Source organism: Onychostoma macrolepis, chromosome 13 (assembly GCF_012432095.1).
Source record: "Onychostoma macrolepis isolate SWU-2019 chromosome 13, ASM1243209v1, whole genome shotgun sequence".
NCBI classification, from domain to species: domain Eukaryota; kingdom Metazoa; phylum Chordata; class Actinopteri; order Cypriniformes; family Cyprinidae; genus Onychostoma; species Onychostoma macrolepis.
In genome coordinates, this window is record NC_081167.1 from 15,848,496 (window position 1) to 15,863,292 (window position 14,797).

At 36.0% G+C, this 14,797-nt stretch overlaps 1 protein-coding gene across 2 annotated transcripts in view; it reads right to left on the reverse strand.

The window, feature by feature from the left end:
* The window catches only part of galnt2 (UDP-N-acetyl-alpha-D-galactosamine:polypeptide N-acetylgalactosaminyltransferase 2), a 74,671-nt gene that overhangs the window by 15,247 nt on the left and 44,627 nt on the right, over nt 1-14,797 (reverse strand). For both annotated transcript variants that reach the window (XM_058795852.1, XM_058795851.1), the window contains exons 4-7: nt 3,860-3,958; nt 2,985-3,052; nt 1,816-1,881; nt 383-504 (exon numbers count right to left, since the gene is read on the reverse strand). In XM_058795852.1, the coding sequence (XP_058651835.1) occupies nt 383-504; nt 1,816-1,881; nt 2,985-3,052; nt 3,860-3,958 (355 nt within the window). The remainder of the gene's footprint in view (nt 1-382; nt 505-1,815; nt 1,882-2,984; nt 3,053-3,859; nt 3,959-14,797) is intronic.

The following is a 14,797-nucleotide window of genomic DNA, read 5'->3' on the forward strand; positions in this document are numbered from 1 at the left end:
CTGTGCACACACACTGAGGACTTATCTACATACTGTACTAGTTCCCCTTCACAATATTCTTTATGGCTTGTTTGAAAATTGTTGGCAGTTGACAGCAGGATTGGATACAAACAGGTATAATGATATGGCACTGCAAGTAAAGTTTGTGCATGAAGACACAGCCAAAGAAAACAATAACTTCTCATCTACTCTACTCTATCATCTTGGCCTGACATTTGCAATTGCAGTGATCTGCTAAACGTCCGCTGCTGTAATGAGCATGTGTGATTATAGCCTCCAAAAGCAATCGCTAATTTGCCAAATCCGAGAACCGTAAGACCCAATGTTTTGCTGCTTGTCAGAGAAAGAAACAATAAGACAGAGAAAGAAAAACATGGCTGACCTCAGCAACCCTTTCTAGCAGGGGCTCCAACCAGTGTTCATTACACTCGCAGTGGCTGTCAAGGAAGGTTAGTACACTGGCCGTGGCCGCATCCGCCCCTCTGACACGGGATCGCATCAAGCCTGAGAACAAACACAACACACAAACACAAGATTGAGACTCAAAAGCGCTGAACTACGCAGAAGGATGTTCTCCCTGTATTCTAACCTAATGAGCTACACACAGGGAACCATAATGAAAGTCCAACATACAGATGTCAAAAGTACTGGTATTTTGGGTACTTCACAAATTGGTAAAAAAATTAAATAAAATTGGTTTTGGAAAAAATAATGGTATGATGCCCGTGTATTTTTAGGTTAGTTCTCTCTGAAGGGAATGTATACAAGTAGACAAAAATCACCTATTGAACATGAACATAAAATTAAGCCATAAAAGGAAAAAGGGTGAACCACTGACAGTATCAGGGTTAATGCACCGTATCTAATCATGCATTGCATTTTTAATTAATTTTTTTTTTTTTTTTTGAATACTTTATAATGTTGTTAGGTACCTAAAAATAAACTTTAATTTGTTCATTGCCAGTATTGTTTGCATTATTTTATCATCATCTATTTACTTGTAATTACTAAATAATTAAAACAATGCACAAACACACAACAAAAAAACCCCAAATCCAATCAAAAAACAACAAGGTTGTCACCATACCGCAAGGGATGAAGTAAGCAAAGAAAACACTTTCTTCTCTCTAAAATATAATAAGAGAAAGCTCATCTAGTGGCTCATGTGGAGACCTAAAAATCAATTTTCAAGCACTGAGAAACATTAAATATTAATTAATCTGTTTGGTTCTTTATAACAAAATCTAAATAATCTTCATGAGTACAGGTTTATTATTTATTTATTTATTGACTCTCACATTTAATCTAACATTAATTTACTACGAGCTTTACCAGAGAGAGTACATGTTAGTTCTTTCTTTTCTTTACCATCAAGCAATTTGTGTTTCAAAAAAAGATTTTTGAAAGCAAATACAAAGAGTTTGTTTAGTTGGACTGGAATAGGATTTGAACAAAAGGCTTTGGATACGAATAAACAAACTGCAGTTTTGGCTACAGAACAGCATTTTTAGCTTGACAGATATATAAAACACCTTCCAAAAATACACTCCAGCTCGTAACAGACCATTTGCTTTTCTCTTCTTTAATTTCCTCCATATTTGCACCTATGAAGTATGCAGTGCTTTTAATGACTTCATGCTGAGGCTGGTCACAATCAGTCGCAAAAGTAAAACTCCAGCTAGTTTTAATAGATGCCTAGATTTTTAATGACCAAACAAGAGCTGCTAGTAAAGGGCCACTGGTCCTTACATATTAACTAGGGTATAGTTTTGATTAACAATGTTACTGTGATTCAGAGGGTCATAAATCACTCACCCTCTCGACGATCGTTCCGTAGGACTCTGATTTTCTCGATTTTCCCAAGTAAGGCACCATCTTCAGCTGAAAGCCCAGAGAAAACATTGTGTCAGCTCAAGTGTTCAGGGCAATACATCTCTTCTATTATATATGCTGTAGCTAATATACACAGGAGGAATGTGGCAAGATGTGCCAGCGGGCAACTTGTGTCACTTCGTTAATAAGTCTACACAATTTTGTAAATGTCACCATACATTTAGAAAGGGCACATCATGTACGGCTTGCTACAAACTTCTTTTTGGTCTCGAGAAACTTTAGGGCAGGGAACTACGGGTCAACTTTGAGTGCTGGCAAACAGAAACCCACCAGAAAATGATAAAAGGAATTTTTTCCACAAAGTTACATAATGAAGAAGCCACTTCATCTCAAAGTTAAAAGAAACCACAAGGTAGGAGCATAATTTCATATTTTCTTGAAACCATAATTGACTGTGTCCCTTTTTTTCTGTGTACATTTCTTTGGTCATGTGTTACCAACTAATAAAAATGAATAGCAGACACACTGAAATGTAATCGTGTGCACTAGTTTTACCTCCATCTGAATTCTCCTTGCCTACAGATGACAATTTGATTAAAAAGGGGGCACAGATACCAAACTCTCCACTACATATTGTGAAAACAAAAGCTTGAAATAAAAATGGAATGGACAGTTCTGAATGCCAAAATGCAAAAGTAGGATCACAATCACGATAACAGAAGAAAGATGAGGACTAATAAGTCCAGTGCCTGCCAGGTTCCCTGCAGCAGAGCGTCATAGAGCAGGGAGGGCAGCATTGCTTTCAGGACAGGGTTCATACAGAGTTCAGACATCTGAAGGGGTCACACTAGGGGTTTAGCATCCAAAAAACAAAAAGTGTAATGGGTTTGGGACTCGGCAACACGGTTGGTGCCATGATGATTCACTTTTTTACAGTCATACAAATCTCAGTTGCACTGTTGCCGTGTCCTTCTATACGGATGTACTGCATGATTTATGTTGAGAAAACAAGAGTGTGTGATGATAAAAACTAGTTTTTCAGTCAGTGTTTTACCCTGTACATGACGAAACAGATTGTATATGATTGTGAGATGATTTATTAAGTTCTGTACCATTTAGTTTGACTGGTAGCTAAAGGTCAAAACACTTACGGTTGTCACTGTAGTCGTCCACCAAGATGATCTCTTTGACCAGATGAGGAGGACTCTTCTTCAGCACACTGAAGACAGGAAGAGAAGACGAGTTGAATGCATGTTTATGAGAGAGAAAGCGATCTTAGTAGATATGTCAAAAGCAGAGGTACATTATTGTTCAAAAGTTTATAGGATAATTGAGTTTTTTTGAAAGAATTTAATACTTGTATTAGGCGAGGACGCATTCACATTAAAAAGACATTAAAAATTATTATAAAAAAAAAAGAAGAAAGTTTCTTTTGACCATTATATTCAAAAAATCCTGATAAGAAAAATATTCCACAAAAATAATACGCAACATCAGGATTTTGTAATATTTGTAATATGTAATACATGTAATATTTCTTTTACAAATTTTCACAATATTACTGTTTACTGTATTTCTGATCAAATAAATACAGCCATGGTGAGCTTTCCTTCAAAAAACTACACCGACCCCAAACTTTGGACAGTAGTGCACTTCTGTACTTAAGTTCATATGTGAGTTAATATTCTTTATTCAACACTATAATGTAAACACAGCCTAGTAGGCAAAAATGTACAAAAATTAGCAACAAAAACAAACTTCTTAATTTGTGCTTTATTACTGACTGAAAAAAAACTTTAACCGATGTTTACTTGAGAAATACTCCATGTCTGTTCAATTTGTCACGTCACCGTTTAAATTTTTATACACATTTTAAATAAAGAAGTGTGCTCAATAATAGTTTTGCTGTATTCAAATTAATAACAAAAAGCGAAATTTTATTGGTAATGGCATCAAGATTTTTCTATGGTGACAATCCCACATCATGCACATGCATTAAAAATTGTTATTTGACATGACGCCCCACCTGACCACAGTGCGCAGCAGGGCTGAACGGGCCTCATTGTGGAAAGTGATAACCACACTGGACGAAGGAAGATCTGTCTTCCACTGTTTGTGACGACAACTGAGAGAGAGAAAAAGAAGATGCATTAATATATGGGCAACCCCCAGTATATTTTCTTCAGAAATCAAGTGGAGTTCACTTAATGATCAGTTGTTCAACTGACTAGTTAAAGCAATTGAAAACCTAATGAGACTGATGGTATTTGTATTGAAGAAGCGCTACACAGTGAAAACCCATTGTCACACCGCTACACCTGAATACAGTCTCAAACCCTCAGTGGAACTCAAAGCCCACATTCATTTAATGCTTCTCTGAGGCTGAGATGGACAGGAGGTCATGCATGCTTAAACTCTCTGGACTCGCGTCACCAAACATGCACACACACACACACACACGTGCACACTATAAAGGTTTCAGCTACACACACCCACACGGTTTATATCCCGGAGGTTTTAATTTGACAGCTATGGGTCTAATCCTCCAGTTTCCTAGCACCTCTCATTGAGGATAAGATTGCACAATGCTTCCTCTGCACTGACGCCATCGATTTTGTGGCCACTGGATGCCTGGCAGGGGAATCGGGGTCAATTCCTCCTACACTGCTGTTAAACAACAGGTCAGGGTTGAGAGCCCACCATCAGAGACTCCAAACTGACTTTATCAAAGGGATGAGATTAGTGTCATCCATGACACTAATTCTACATACTTTGCATCACATTTAATAACATTACGGCCAGAGAAATCACATTCATAAAGGTGGTACATCTATATTTTACCCCAACTTTTTTCAGTCTTTCCATTGAATGTGTATAGGCATTTAAACTATTTTACACTCCTTGACTTCTTGGGAATGCATTAAGGGGCCAGCACACATTTCTAGCCTTGTTTGCTGGAGGTCTCGCGAGGAATAACTGTGCAGTAGGCCATTAATAGAATGGAGGCTTTGACTAGAAGACAAGCACTTTTTAGAGCATATCCCACTGGCATGCTTCCCTCCGCTGGCCTCCAACCACCCAGCATGGCACCAAATAAACTCTCAAATGCTTCCACTGTTGCAACTCAAGTCAATAGCTAATAGAATAAATGTTCTGGTCTCAGTGTGCTGAATGCATACTTCTATGTTTTAAGATTTTGATTAACGAATCAATATTTGTAATTAATTTAAGCAGCTGTAATTAAAGACCAATATTTGAAAAATGATGACCCCAGTAAAATAAAGATAAAATGTAAAAACACTGCATAATGACAACAGCATTGAATAGACAACAAAAAGGCATGGCAACTTAAAAATATATTTTAAATGAATATTTATAATTAATATTTTTTTTAGAAAATGCATAATTCATTTTTATATATTTTATATCTAAAATGTTAATTTTACAGTATAAGTTTCATACATAAAATTCTATTTTGTTAATTATCGTAATATGTTTGAATAGAGAAACACATTAATTTCTAATTTTAGATGACATTAATGTGCAGTTGCTGCGCACCAAGGCAATACAAACACACTGTGGTAAACTAATAGCCCTCATTTTAAATAGCATTAAATTAATTGCTGTGCTTGAGAAAAAAAAAATGAAGATTCCAGTAAAATCAAGATAATTCAAATACATGGCATGACAAAAGCATTGAATAGACAACAATATGGCATGGTAGAGTAAAAAAGCAGCATTAAATTAATATTTATTAAATATTTATATAATATTTAGCAATGCATAAAATTTTTACAATTTTTACAACTATATTTCTTGCTAATGTTGTAGCATTGTTGTAAAAATAGTTTGTGACGTGTGTTTAAATAATGCTATAACATTAGCAAGAAATATAGGAAGGAAGGAAGACACTTCACTGCAGTAATTAACTTAAAAAAAAAAAAAACAATGGACTAAACGAGAAACACACCACGTGCAGAAAGACATCATTCATTAATACATTGGCAAGCAGGTCCTTTTTGTTTTTTTATTAGAGCAGTGGTCCGAACACCAGACACAGGCTCAGCGAGACCACAGCTACACCCACCAAAAACATTTCCACTAAGACACGTGGCCTGCTGCCATCAGGGGTAACACAACAGAAGCAGAGTCTCTCAGGAGTAAACAAAGAGCATGTGTTCCTCATTACCAGCTTAGGTAAGCGTTTAACAAAGGGATTTAAGACTAGTGCGCTTCATTCTTTCAGTTCTGGGTAAATTTACTAGAAGGTAATGGTGCAAAAACATGGAGGGCAAATTCTCCTTACTTTTGGGAGAAAATACAAAAGGTTGGCATTCAGCAAACAAACTATAACGCTCTGACCTTTAAAAAGGTCTTGCGGCCATTTTAAACGCAAGGTTTGTGCGTCTTCTGCGCTGAACGTGACTACTGCATTGGGAATGCAGCTCACGCGCTGCAGGGATGGTGAAAGGGCAGCGATAAGACGACTTGCAACAAGGATAATGTCACCTGCAGCATCAGCAGCTCTCCAGGAGGGAAACTGACTGACATATAGTGACAAGACGTTTACATGCAACTGCACAGAGGAACACTGCTCAAGCCAAACTCAGAGACAACTTCACTGCTTATCAGAACGAACACACAACATGCATTTAAAAGGAGACATAGTAGCATAAACAACCATTTTAACCAAAGAAGGGCAAACCAAATTCTTGGATATTAAAGCATTCCTTTCTGAATATGTATCATGATGAATATGCTTTTGCACATCCCATTTTAATTCTCTGTGCAATGCTGTAACACTGCAGATACCATTCAAATGATCTAATATGACAGAACGTCTTTTCTTTCTTGTTTCCATCTTGGAATTTTACTGAATTCATCTTGGTGGTCTATTTAGTCATACAATACAAGGCTTTCTGGGACTGATTATTATTAAGGTTTATTTGTTAACATCAATTTTTGTTAGAAATAAAAACCATGTTAATCAATAGCTTCAGCCTTAGACTTAAAAATCTGTGATGGCTCTGTATATTTGCTGAAAGCAGAGGCTGCAGCAGCTATCTGAGGTTATTTCTCTGAATTCTTCTCTTACCAACAGTGAAAACATTTCAAGTTAATACTAATATTAAATATTATCTACCCATCTAGTAAGTTGAGGTCTAGGCCAGAGGTGACACTGCCCCCTCACAATTTAGATGCACACTCTTTTATCATTCGACTGCGCTCTGTTCCAGAAAAAAATCCATTAAAAAAAATTCACAAAATAAAATACAACCAAACACACTATAATTCCAGGAAAGAACCTAATGCAGTTCAGATTACAACTAGTTTAAATAAAGGCAGAAGCTATTTACACTCCACCAACCAACGTGTGATTGGGCTGGTCAATGCTACAAAAGACAATCGTAATAGAACAGCTCCAGTGGTGTATACAGTAAAACTTTTTTCTCCCTATTCAAATCTCATAAATCACATTGGAAAGGCATTTATTTTCAATAAAAATGAAGGAAATAATTGAAAAGTTAAAAAAGTATCGGGTAGGGTTAGGGTAGGTGTAGAGAGAGCTTTATTGTCCCAATGAGGTGGCATCCATTTAATAATTTGAATTAAAATGATAAAATTTACACTCAATACGTTATTGCATACGGTTTTATAATATACTACAATAGTGAGGTGCAGATAATTGCCATTATTTGCAATGAGTGGGATAAACAGCAGAACATCCTGCTATTAACAGTGTTAATAGAATTTATGGCTATTTGCACTGTAAATAGCATATCACTAAGAAAATAAATAGCCTCTATTGCCATTTACACTAAGTGAAAATAGTCGCCGCCTTAAATAAATATTTACTTATAAATACATTTCATATGTATATACTGTACACACCTACGGTTTAAAAGTTTGAGTTAAGTTTTTTTTTTTTTTTTTTTTTTTTTAAAGGAAATGAATATTCAGCAAGGATGCCATAAATTCTTTAAAAAAAGTGATGGTAAACATAATTTTAGAAAATATTTCTATTTCAAACAAATGCTTTCAATTCATCAAAGAATACTGAAACAAATCACAGTTTCCACAAATATTAAGTAATATGTGATAAGACAAACTACAGAAAATATTGTTACATTGTTATTATTGTTACAATAGAAATATTATTTTAAATTGTAATATTTGAAAATATTACTGTTGTTCCTGCATGTTAAATCTTCCTGCATATGCAGCCTTGGTAAGCATAAGAGAAAAAAACAACCCAAACATAATGGTAATGCACATCAATAAAATATCTGAACTCTTGACCTCGTGTCTGAAAGAAGAAATTTCCTCTGTCGCTAATGTTTACATTATAGCCCACCTTTCACGGAAGGAGATGAGAAGAGAATATGATCTGAACATCTTACTCTTGCTCAGTTCAGGTCAGGTCACACGTGACGGTCTCCAACACACATCCATTTACAATGCGATTTGAACTCTGTCCAACCGAACCATAGTCAACAACGTTTGAGAGCCATGCCAGTAACATCCCCTGCCAAATGACTAAAACAGACATCCAGCTGACGTGAGATTACGATGCCCAAGAATAAGCATCAACCATTATGCACTCAACACAATTCCCCCCCTAACACTTCACACATACAGCGGGGGCCAGATGACTGAGGCCGCTTTGAAAATAAGGGATTGAAACTCATTTGAATCTGGACATAATTGGGATTTTGAAAAATGTGAAAGAAACTTGGTCAAGTAAAAAGTAGTATGCAATACTGATTTTCTAGGTCTCTATTCAAATAACTTAAATTTATGTCATTGATAATGTGACTTTCCATACAGACGGTTATATGTTCTTGCTTCCATTGAAGCTCAAGATGCTCTTTGGATCACAGATTGTTCGTCAAGTTTTACACAACCTGTAGTGAATCAAAATGCACCTTTGTCCATTATTTGCAAATATATCCAGTGTTTTCCCCTTTCTAGTGTTGCATTCTCTTTCTTTTTAGCTCCAGAGCACACTCATGGGAGGAGGCCGTGCAGACAAAACATTTCACTGCAATTGTACAAATGTGACAAATAAAACTTTGGACCTGGAGGGATCAGATCGATATGAAATACTGACACAAAGAGAGGAAATGGTACTGGGCAGTGCGAGCGAGAAACACATCTTAATTACACCGTCTGTGTGGCAGTCATACAACAGTGGGTCAATGTTTGCTTATGTGGCTCATGGAGACTTCGGTTGATGACTTCACGACTGCTCTGCCAGTTGCAGCGGTTGGCAGCACTGTAAGATATTCCCAAAAGCCAAGCAGACACCGGCCAAAGCACACAGTAGTTTTTCTGCAAGAAAGGGCCAGAGCTCAGACGGTTCAGAGGGATTTTGAAAGTCAGGCAGGCTTAAAAAGGTCATGCTCAAGAGAGTGAGGAAAGAAAAGATGAACAGATGTCCTTGCTGCTTGATGTATCTCCAGAAACTCAACAAAAAAAGTGGGTTCTCATCATTCAGAGATCTGTTACCGGCTTATTGATGCAAATATCGGCTGCTGGGCTTAGTGAAGCACCATAAATTAAAGCGCTGCTCCCAGAAAGCAGAATATTCAATTCCGTCCATACTCTTGACTCAGGAGTCGTCATGAACTAAAACAGCTAGAAGGCACATGACGCGTGTCTTGAAATGCATGGTTTAGGGATGTGTAATATCTCGGCTACCAGATTTTTTTTTATGTATCGGTATTGTACGATATTGGACAATATGCATACTCATTTCCTTTATTTTTACATTCAGATCATAAAATAAAAAAGGTAATTTTTATCAAATCTCAAAAGTGAAAATAAATATACAATACATTATAATGTTGTGATGCCTAAACTCAAAATGATTGGTTTTAGTTTTTAGTGTTTATTATTAATTTATTTGGACAAAACGGTACATAATCGCCCCTTTACAGATAATATTTTCACTGTAGGATACTGGATAGTATGCTTGCTCATTTTCCCTGTTTTAACATTCAGACTGCCTTTTCCATCATCCAACAATCACTTAACATTAATACTAATGATTGTTGTTGTTGCTGTTCTTTATGTTTGTTTTATTATTTTTTTAATATGGTTTTATAATTGATTTTACTCCTGTTTCAGCTTTCTAAAAGCTCTGGCAGAGACACTTACATGATAATAATAGATAATCATAGCAATTAACTAAATTGACAAAGGTTTATGGTGTTGTGAATAAGTAGTAAAGACTAACTTATAATAAATCAAAAAATAATACCCACTTTTTAGAAATATTTTTCTTTTTAGTGATATTAAGATTTTTTTGATGAAATCTGAGAGCATGCGTCACACGCATGCGTCGTGGTACTCTTGTGAACTCGCATCAAAAACTGACACAGAAGAGAAGAAACTGTTGAATAAAGTCATTTAGTTTTCTTTGTGCACAAAAAATATCTTCGTAGCTTCATAACGTTAAGGTTGAACCACTGATGTCACATGGACTATTTTAACTATACAGGGTCAGAAAGCTCTTGGATTTCATCAGAAATATCTTAATTTGTGCTCCGAAGATGAACAAAGGTTTTACAGGTTTTTAACATCATGAGGGTGAATAATGAATTGTTTTTTGTTTTTGGTGAACTATGGCTATGGCTTTCACATCATGCCTAACAAAGCTGTTATAAATACACTGTAGACCACGGCTTCACGGGGCTTATTGCTTTTATAAAACTGTTATTCCATATAATGTAGTAAGGTTTCACAAAATAAAACAGAGCAAATAATGATATTGATAAAAACATTATTCTTCCATCAAACAATGTAGTTCCTCAGAAATGGTTGTGGTTCCAACAAGTGGTTGCCGAGCAACACACAAATGTAAACAAAAGGTGTATGTTGTTTATAAAGTAATTTACAACAGCTTCGAACTTGGCTCAACCAATCGGAATCAAGGACCGGAACCATCCGTTTTATAATAAGAATTTTGAAAGTAGAATTTTAATAATCTGCCATTTATTGCTTTATTGGCCATAAAATGAAAATGATCTTCTGCTTAATGATATTAGACATAATTGTAACTTTTGTGAATCCCTCTGCATTTTAAATGAGAGACACCGTGGGGGGAAAAAAATAAATAATTAAAAATTAACTGTGCGACATGCCACAACTGTCAAAGATGTCAGTCTAACAGATTAATTTAGAAAAACAATCTAAAAACAGCAAAGGCGGATGCAAGAACGTGTCCTGTGTGAACGGTGAAGAGTCACCGCATTTATTTAAACCACAATCCAGTGGTAAAAGGACACTTGAATTCCTGGAATTATGAGCTGGATTTTTAAATAGTAACAAACATCAAATTCTTAAACTGTACACGGACATCTAAAGGTGGGAAATGGAAGCCTTGAAGTCAGGAACTTGGAAGTGTTCAGGTGACCTGCCATAGTACCAAATAAACAACACAGTCACGCCAACAATGAACATTCCTTCCTGTAACCACAAATCACTACAAGTTAGTGCTGTGGCTTTTTTTGGGGGGGGGGGTCAATATATTGCATAGGACTATTTTTAAATGTTTTTTTTTTTTTTTTTAATTAAGGGTGAAGTTCATCCCTGTGCAATGGGAGGGTAATTTCCTAAGAGGGCAGCATCTCCCAAGCAGCCTGTTTATGTTGAGCGGAAAAGTGACAAGAGGGCTGCCCTATTCTTGACAAGTCTTCCTGCATGTCAGCAGTAAATCAGTGAGTCCTGGGAGCCCGGCCCTGCACTGCAGGCCTTCAGTGGAAACGATGGTGGAAGACAGCACTCGCCAGCCAACCTTAACAGTCTGTACCTTCACCCCACACGCTGGGCTCTTCAAACGCATGTGTCAGTCCACATGCAGGCTGTGGCAGGACCACAGACAGAGGCGATGGCTGTGAATGTTTGAGGAGCGTTTTCCTGCCCACTTTGCTTTCAATGTTTTTTTCCATAAAGCTTTTAATAGACCAATGAATGCCATGTCCACAAGTGTTATATAACTAAAACACATGATTAAACCATACTTAACCAAAGTATTAAAAATGGCAAACCCCCAAGCAACATAAATTAAAAATTCATACTGTTTTTTTCAGAACTAAAGCCTTTGAGTTTTCAAAACTCTGCAGATGTGTCCCAATATAGCAATCTTTTTTCTTTTCTTTTTTAAACTTGCACAAATAAAATTATTACCATGTGTCCACACACAAACTCTAATATGCATGATTTATTTTGAGATTATTTAGATTCTTTTATTTTCAGTATGGCACATATGCAACTGGAAAACATCTTTAAAATATAAAAATACTCAATACTCTAAGGAGGTTGATTGATACTTTTCTGAAGTAGTAATGTGTTTTTAAAAAGGCAATAAAGGATTGTTGTGGATATACAGGTAAAATATGTATATTGAATGTGTTAAATAATGTTCTTGGTCTTCTGCCAGAGAGTTTATATTGTGTGACCAAAATACCAAAGATAAAAATTCTATACATAATGCAGGTCATGACTCATCTACAAACTGAAATACACTGGGACTCTTATTTTGAAAAATCTATGGGCTACTACTTCCAGCTGCTGATAAAAATGAGGGAGACAAAATGTACACGTTTTCAACCATCTATAACATTACAATATAAACACTATAACGTAAACAATGTCATAATTCATCAACAGTAGATCATGAGTAATCGCTTGGCATAAATGCACGCTATTAATTGATTGTAGATTGAACAGTGTTTTGACTTTGAACGTTCAGCGCTCACATTTATTTAAATCTTTTGAAGTTTAAATCACATTTGGCTGTGACACGAATCCTGTTTTTTCATCCCCAAATATAAGACCCCTTAAAATGATAATTAAAGACTTATGACCATAAATTTGATAAAACTGAACTAAAACATTTTTTAAGAACACACTGTGATCCTACAAATATCATGCTTGAAATACCCAGAGCAATCTGTTTCTGCCTAACATCAGGTAGTTAAAAAAAAAGAGCACTAATTCATCATAACGTTCAAGACAGCTAATTCAGAGACAACCGCTGGCTGTGGGACCAATTTATGTTCGTTTAAGCACAACCAAGCCCCCCATAGCTTTTACATCAGCCCTCTGAGATATGGGAAATACATTTCTGGTGAAAATGCACAAGATGTTTTGTGTGAAGATATCTAGGCAGTCTGAATCACAACAAAAAGGCAGTTACATCTGGTCATTATAAAACAGCAGTAACATGAGTGTTTGATGGAAACCTCATTTTCTCATGCAATCGATACAGTCTCAGCTAAGTGCAGCTCTAATAATGTTACAGTACGTTCAGGGGACCAGATAATATTTCTAAGGATTCTGAAGCTTTTTGAAACTCGAGAGTTAAGCCATATTTGAACTCCACTAGAAAAGCAGGTGTGTGTAAAAAAATAAATCAATAAATAAATCAGTGGCACTACCACTGTGTGTTGCGTTTCAATGGACTTTTGATTAATAATTATTACTAAAGTCCACTTCTAATGAGATTTTGCACAAAATAATTGTTTTGCATGACTATATTTCCCTCTCTCCGAAAATGAAACAGCCTGTCTTTTACTAATTATAATACCTTTCAAAAGTTTGGGGTCAGTAAAATTACTTTGGTTAGAAAGAAGTGAATACTTTTATTCAGGATGCATTTGATTTGATCAAAAACAACAGTAAAAACATTTGTCACAAAAGTTTTCTACTTCATATAAATGCGGTTCTTTTGAAATTTCTATTCACCAAAGAATCCTGAAAAACAAAGTTTCACAGTTGTGCTGCTTAACATTGTCAAAACTGTTTTTAACATCGACAATAATAAGAAATGTTTCTTGATCAGCATATCAGAATGATTTCTGAAGGATCATGTGACACTGGAGTAATGACTGCTGAAAATGCAGCTTTGCACAGTAATAAAGGAATAAATCACATTTTAAAACAGTAATATTTCACAAAATTACTGTTGTACTGTACTTTTTTGCTCAAATAACTGCATCCTTGGTGAGCAAAAAGCTTTTATATAAAAACCTTACGACCCCAAACTTTTGATTGGCAGTGCACCTTTAAAACTTGTGCGCAATGCCTTCTTAACATGTAAAAAGACTGGACTGAAATGATTATGAAACTTGTTATAAATAAAATTCAGACCGGGTAAGTTGGTGAACACTGAAGAGGCATTGTTGCAAATGTGGGTGGTCAAGCATTTTTCCAAAATCAAAAAGTAGCCCAAGTTAGCTAAACTGTTTTGCTGAATTCAGAACTACTTCTACAGTCCTTTTATGAAGAGAGTACAGTACATTAAACTGGTGATGGAAAACTTAATGTGGACATCTTACTGGGCATTTTACAACTTATAAACAATTCTTACAAATGAATCCTAAAATGCAAAGATGGAAAGTAAACCTGTCAGAACTGAATGGTTTTGCTAAACATATGCAACACATCATTTGATACAGAGAGCAGTGAGTGGCCAATTTATCAGAGGAAAAAATGAGTGCCCAGATATTCCCATTCGTGTCGTCAGCAAATATGACGTTCCTTCAGATGCCCACTCAGCAGTAAATGATATTCCCCTGCGAGACCTTTCAGCTTAAACACAAGTATGATTGTTACAGCCAATGAGATTCATAACACCCAAGACCACTTACTGCATCTAATAGGACAAGCTCATTCTCCATTTAAGCTACTCTGTTATTTTCCACTTATAAATTCAGCACTTTACTCATATTGTCAATCCTGCCTTGACATCTCTGACAGCCATCTAAGCCTCGAAGACAATCTGCTACTTTGCCACCTCAAGGACACTGTGACCGACAGACAGATGAGGATGAAGGTTTGAAAGACTCTGGGGAAGTGCTTTTCATGCATTTCCCTATCATTGTGCTGTGTAAGCATCTCTCATCAAATGACAGGTCTCTCTTTATGAGAATCCGAAATTAATTTAGCACATTAATTT